A 6,376-nucleotide genomic window follows, 5' to 3' on the forward strand; every position below is an offset into this window, starting at 1 on the left:
GCCGTCTCTATGGCGTTGGGTGAGTCCAATGGTGTGAGAACGCGGGGGTGGCCACGGGTAGTCTGTTCCTCAATAACGGTGGACTGATCCCAGAAGACCAGAACCCGGTGATTGACTGCTTAATAAGAAACCGGCTGGATAGGAGCAGATCCACCAGCCAATCAACCGGCTGACCCGGACGCTCCGGCCCGCCGTGTGATATGATCCATTAAATTACCACCAGCATTAACAAATTAGGGCTCTTTTATTTGAAATTGTTCACCTTTTACACACTGACAGTTAACACAGACAAGCCTTTGTGGTCCCTCTGGCCCGAGACATGGTCAGTGATAATGTGTGCTGGATATCGACTGGGATGGCTTTTGATGGATGGAAAGCTCTCTCGCACACACATCCCGATACACACACACACACACACACTCATACGTACTCGGACTAGCACACATGCAGAAGTACACACTCGCACACACACACACACACACACGGATATGCAAGGACGAATACAAAAAACGCACATTACGACACATACTAACCACCTAACACAGTCTAGCCATCTAATGTAGACATCAACAGAGGAGGGGCTTAAAGTGCATACAGGAACAGAGGAGGGCCTTGCTCGCTCTTATGATTAGTAACAACCTTTTAAATTATGAGTGAGAGGAATCCTCCACTAAAGCAATGATCTTAGTGCCACGCTGTAGCTTTACAAAAAGCATATCCACACCGTATGTTTAGCTCAAACTGTGCCTTGCATCATGGAGTAATGACACTGCATAGTTCACGGGGTTAGTCTTATACATTATTGCGGTACGATGTAGGTCCAAGTCCGGGGTCTGGCTATGAGGCTGCAGAATGGCACAGAAAGCATATACAGTCCAGTGAGATAAGAGAAATAAATCCAGCACAAACAAGCACTCGATGCTTCGCCGCTGCAAATGAAAAGTAATCCATACAAGGAGAGGTGAGAAGGAACAAAGGTCCAAACATGGCATGGAGATGTTCAGTATCCCGGATGCATAGAAGGAGTACAGATGCTGGGAGGACTCCTTGGCCTGGTCTGGGCGACCCACGTGGTTTGGTCCGTGACCGGAGGCGGAGTGCAGCTCCACCTGGGTCAAACAGGTCAGTAAGGGGCAAATAGGACTTGTGGGTGGGAGGTCCTGACAGGCCCGGGGGCCGGGCGGAGCAGCGCAGCGGGGAGGCTCTGTGTCTGGAAGAGGGCGGGGCTCGGGGTGTGGCTGGCGCCGTGGTTTGTGCGGTGCGTGAAGGAGTTGCCGATGGCGGCGGCGGCGGCTGCTGCCACGGCCGCCAGGTGAGCGGGGATGATCTGAGCGCTCAGAGGCTGACACGGGCGCTCCTTCCCCAGGAGCAGCTTGATCTGGTGGAGGAAGACAAAAGACAGTTAACACAGCCGGTACCTAAACAGCAGAGGCAACATAACACGCCCACACCGGGAGGAGATCTACTGGAGTCTCCTCTGATGGGCCACAAAGACCCAGAATGACCCCGCCCACCCAGGACTCTGTATTTAATAATAATAATAATAATTAATAATTGATCAGATTTATGCAGCACTTTTCTAGACACTCAGAGTCGCTTCACACTGTCAGTTATTCATTCACACACATGCATCCCGGTGGTAGTAGCTCCGGTTGTAGCCTCAGCTGCCCCGGGGCAGACTGACAGAGGCCTGGCTGCCATTCTGCCCTCCAACCACCACCTCCAACAGTCCATTTATCCATACACACCAGGCAGGTGGTGAAGTGTCTCATCCAAGGACACAACGACCACGACACAGGTTACAGGGCAGAATTGAACCGCCGACCTTCCGATCACTGACCTGCCCCGCTCCACCACCTGAACCACAGCCTCCCCTCTGCAGAGAGCCGAACCAACAGAGTAAAACACAGCACAGACCACTGCAGGAACCGTGACACTCCCAGTTTACTTCTAACAAAAGCTCCTTTGCACTTTTAATAGCGTATTTATTTTATTGCTATTTTATGATTTATATCACCTTTGAACTTGTTTTTTCTTAGACTGTGACCACATTAACTGCTGCAAAGAGGATGCCAAACAAAACTTTGTTGTATTTCTTGTACAATGACTATAAAGCTTCTTCCATAACGGACATATTGAATGAAAAACAACCAAATCCGTACTGCGACATCTGCCACAAAGCATGACTACACTTCTAGTAGGGCGGGGCATCATTTGAAATCTAATGAACTACTTACTTAATAATCTGCAGTTTGGTTTTAACAGAGGAAACCAGTTCTCAGATATGAAACGTCGCCGCAGTAAGCAGCTGCACAAGAATCTAGCCTTAATATAAACGAAACGGGCAAAATGTGGATTTAATCAGGAAGTTTATGATCAAAGAAAAAGTCAAACAGATTTTAACTTGGTGTTGGATAGCTGGACAGCTACAACCTATTTCCAGATGCCACTGTTCACCCCGGGGACAGACATTTTTACTACTTTCTGTCATTTTAGTCAAAAATCTAACACAACAGTGCATTTCTCAGCGTCCTGTATGAACTAAAAGGCTGATTAGTTAAAAATGAGCCTGTTTTCAGTTTGTTTTGCTGCCAGTCTGTTCCTTGACACAACCTCTGCAACACACTGGAGTCACAGACAAGGTTTCACTTGTGAATCTGATGTTTTACAAGAAGCACAAATAAACAGACAACACGGAGGCTCTGCTGCTGCTGCTGAGGGGAAGCTGAGGCCAGAGAGCTTAACGGAGCATCAAGCAGGTGCCAGAAATCAGCTGCTAATTGCTGAAACTGTTCCACATGATGTGCAAAACCAGAGCTGGCTTGAGAAGCAGCCGCGAAAATGTCAACTCCTTCATTATTTTTCAGTTGTTTGACCAGTGTACCTGCATCAGGGATGTGGGGAATTAGTTTCTCTTAGAGCTTTGAAATGATCTCAAATGTGGCAAATCATCTGAATAAGAAGAGGGATTGTGAGGTGATGTTTTCACAGCGAAGATTTAAGTATTCCAGAGCAAAAGCCTTTGTTTGCATGTGGAAATCTGAGAATTGCTGTAAGAGTAGCAGGTTTTAACTGGAAAAGAAGAAAGGAAAAAGGAACGAAAGAATCAAAAGCAAATAAGAAACGACAGAGACAGACAGAACCCATCCTCCGGCAGCAGCCTAACCGGGTGAAAAGGTCATTGAAGTTATCTGGCTTAATCTTCTGTATCAGTGATGGAAAAGCTATGCTCTCGCCGCACCACTATGGCAGCAGTTGTCATGGGTTATCAATCACTGAGTCAGGCATCGAAGCCCTATGGGAAGCATTCTTTACCCTGCGCTCATCAGAGAAGCTCCTCTCCGTTAACTCAGTCAATGATGGGTTTCAGAAAAAGTCATTTCCCTCACACTGGTAACCCCCGTGCTCCGTCTCGGCAAACAGTGGGTGTGATGAATGCCGTTTTCAGATGCCTTTTGTTGGATGAAAAGTTAAGCCCTCCTTTATCTTTCCCTCATTGAATCCATATGGCTCTGTCATGCATCCTACCAGCCCTGCGTCATGTGACACTAAGAAGTCGGCTTTTTCAACCCGCCTGGAGCGCAGGACGGCCTGGCTCTGCTACAAAGGAGCGCCAGTGCCAGAAAGTTAAACAATCACCTCAGGAAAGTATTTCAGTGCACTTCTCTCGTTCTGCGGTCTGTCAGCTTGCCTGACTCTAATTTGAACTGCTGTGATGCCAAAGACCACACGGCGAGGCGCTCCAAATAAGTTAAAAGAGACATTTACAATCGCCTCTAAACAGCGTTCAGCCCAAGTCTGCATTCCAGCGCAGATGAGCCTTCACACATGCCAGCTTCGTCAATAAAACACCAAGTCTTCCAATGAAATCCCGTTGTTCCTGCTACAGAGTTCAAATAAAATCAGAAAAAAAAGAGGCTGATCCGGTTATTAAAGCAGACTTTTTGCTGAATTGGGGGCCGTCGAGTGGATTGACCACGTTTTTATCGAAGAACACTTCAGCGAAGATGAGCAGGGTTTTTAAAATTCTGTGTGCAGATTTGTCCAACGCTCTGTGGGCTGGAGACGCAATAAACTGCAAAAAGTGAAAGTGACTGGAGAGAATGGCGACGAACACAGCTTCAAACATCAAACAAGAGACTCCTAAGAGGCTGCTAGAGGTGAGTCAGTGTGATGGCTGAGTCGACACCGGGACTCGTGGTGCTGATAAGACGGCTGAGGTGTGCAGTGACTCACCGGCTGCTTGCTCTGGCCTTTCTGCGGTTTGCTGTAGGGGCTGTATTTAGGTTTGGCTGGTTTACCTGCCGCTCGGTCTTTATGACGCCGACTGCTGATGTGCTGAAAAACGAGACAGAAAACAAGCTTGGGATGAGCCGAGGAGGGAGGCTTATTACAATACTGGTGTCAGCGTGTCACTTTGGCGTCGGTAATGCAATATGCAAATGGGCTTTTCACATTAAAATAATAATGAACAGAAGAGAAAAGAGCAACTGTTTTGCATTTCTGTCTGTGGCTTTGTATACACACACGTTAGAAAGAGAAAAATGTAAGAAGTTTTCTGGATGATGCGGTTTGTTGTTGGAGCTGGTTTGGCTGTGAGACCATCCAGGGAGGTGCAGGTAGAGAAACTAAAGCCGCGAACACAAAGGAAGGCGGCGCTGCCAAAGCGGGCTTCGACGACACGGAGGGAGAAGCTGGCCGACCCTCCTGTGAATGACTCGCTCCCACTTCATGATGGCTGTCTATGTAACCATGGCAACAAAGGGGGAAAAGATCCAGGTTTTAATCTGAGCTGGCGCCTTATTCACCAGCAGGTGAGCATCGGGCTAAATTTGAGACACAGAACATCCACGTAAACAAGCGAGAGCGATGATTTAGAAGTGGCTGCCTGGATGAAGCCTCTGGGGAACGAGCCGTGGGAGAGTTAGACTCTAAATCCTCCAGGGAGCCTTGATGTTGTTGTTTTTTTTAGCATTCTTTTGGAAAACTGTTCATTTTAATATTTCTTCCACGCAGGTGGTCTGATGTTGGCACAAGACTGGATTCATCCTCTGGGGACCATAAATACCCACAGCAGGTTTAATGAAATATGAGTTTTTCAAGACATCCCGTCAAACTAATGAGTTGGGCAGAGGGTGAGGTTTTATTAGACGGTGGCACTAAAGGAGAAGCTAAAAATAAATATTGTTGAAGCTGTGCAGGGACTATCTCGGTCACAGTTTAAACTCTCAGCTCTGTACGTCACCGTTATTTGTACAGCACATTTAAAACAACACAGAACAACAAAGGAGATGGTCAAAAAGGTTCAGGCCCTACAATATTATTTATTCGACAAATTCACCTGACGAACTTAAACATCAAGCTTAAGATCTCACAGCAGCATTCATTATACACTAAATTAAACATTTAGAGCAGGGGTGTCAAACTGCGGTCCTCAAGGGCCGCAATCCTGCATGTTTTAGATGCTTCCCTCTTCCAACACACCTGATTCAGATCATCAGCTCATCATCAAGCTCTGCAGAAGTCTGATAACGATCCTGATCATTTGAATCAGGTGTGTTGGAGGGAAACGTCTAAAACTTGCAGGATTGCGGCCCTCGAGGACCGCAGTTCGACACCCCTGATTTAGAGTCAGACCCTACAATACAAATGGACTAATTTAATTATTAAGATCCTACAAAGAGAAAACTTCAGCAGGTGTCTTCACTCTCTTCTTACTCCCGTCCACCTGTCTGCCACGCCCACCTCACCTGTTCCCAATCCTCCATCAGCTCCTGACTACATCTATATAAACCTGCTCTCCCTGACAGACTGTTTCTGCTGCTTCAACTCTTCAGACCTATTTAACGCCCGTCTGCCTCCATTAACCGTTCAGCCTTTTGTTTGAATTCCTGCTTTGCCCTCTGAATTAGTTTGACTGCTTTTATTTGTTTTTGTCCAATAAGTCTCGTTTAAACTGCAGGTTCAGGTTTTCCTTCCTGCCCTCCCAGAAAACAGACAATATTCAGAGCCAGTTTTTAAAAATCTGATCGGAGTGTCGGCATATTAGTGGAGTAAAATCACTCATAAATCAGTGTGAAACGTTGTGAAACTTCATCATCAAAGTCAACATGTGAAGATTTGTATGTGTGTAAAAAAAAACCTGCAAAGAAATAAACATTAATCCTCTATGAGCACAAATCACACGATAAAGGAGTTGAGTAGGAGGCAAGCCTGAAGTGGAAAGAAAGAATTTGTCTTTTTTGACTATCCATCCATCCATTATCTATACACCACTTAATCCTCACCAGGGTCATGGGGGGCTGGAGTCTATCCCAGCTGACTCAGGGTGAAGGCAGGTTCACCTGGACAGGTAACCAGTCTATCACAGGGCTAC

The 6,376-nt window shown here is 46.6% G+C and overlaps 1 protein-coding gene across 1 annotated transcript in view; it reads right to left on the reverse strand.

The window, feature by feature from the left end:
- Positions 1 to 225: 225 nt before the first annotated feature.
- Positions 226 to 6,376, reverse strand: part of znf385d (zinc finger protein 385D) — a 98,169-nt gene continuing 92,018 nt past the window's right edge. Inside the window, exons 7-8 of the mRNA XM_008282730.1 lie at positions 4,237 to 4,338; positions 226 to 1,378 (exon numbers count right to left, since the gene is read on the reverse strand). Of these exons, the coding sequence (XP_008280952.1) occupies positions 1,124 to 1,378; positions 4,237 to 4,338 (357 nt within the window). The 3' untranslated portion in view covers positions 226 to 1,123. The remainder of the gene's footprint in view (positions 1,379 to 4,236; positions 4,339 to 6,376) is intronic.

The sequence above is a fragment of the Stegastes partitus genome, unplaced genomic scaffold (assembly GCF_000690725.1).
Source record: "Stegastes partitus isolate 25-593 unplaced genomic scaffold, Stegastes_partitus-1.0.2 Scaffold283, whole genome shotgun sequence".
NCBI classification, from domain to species: Eukaryota; Metazoa; Chordata; class Actinopteri; family Pomacentridae; genus Stegastes; species Stegastes partitus.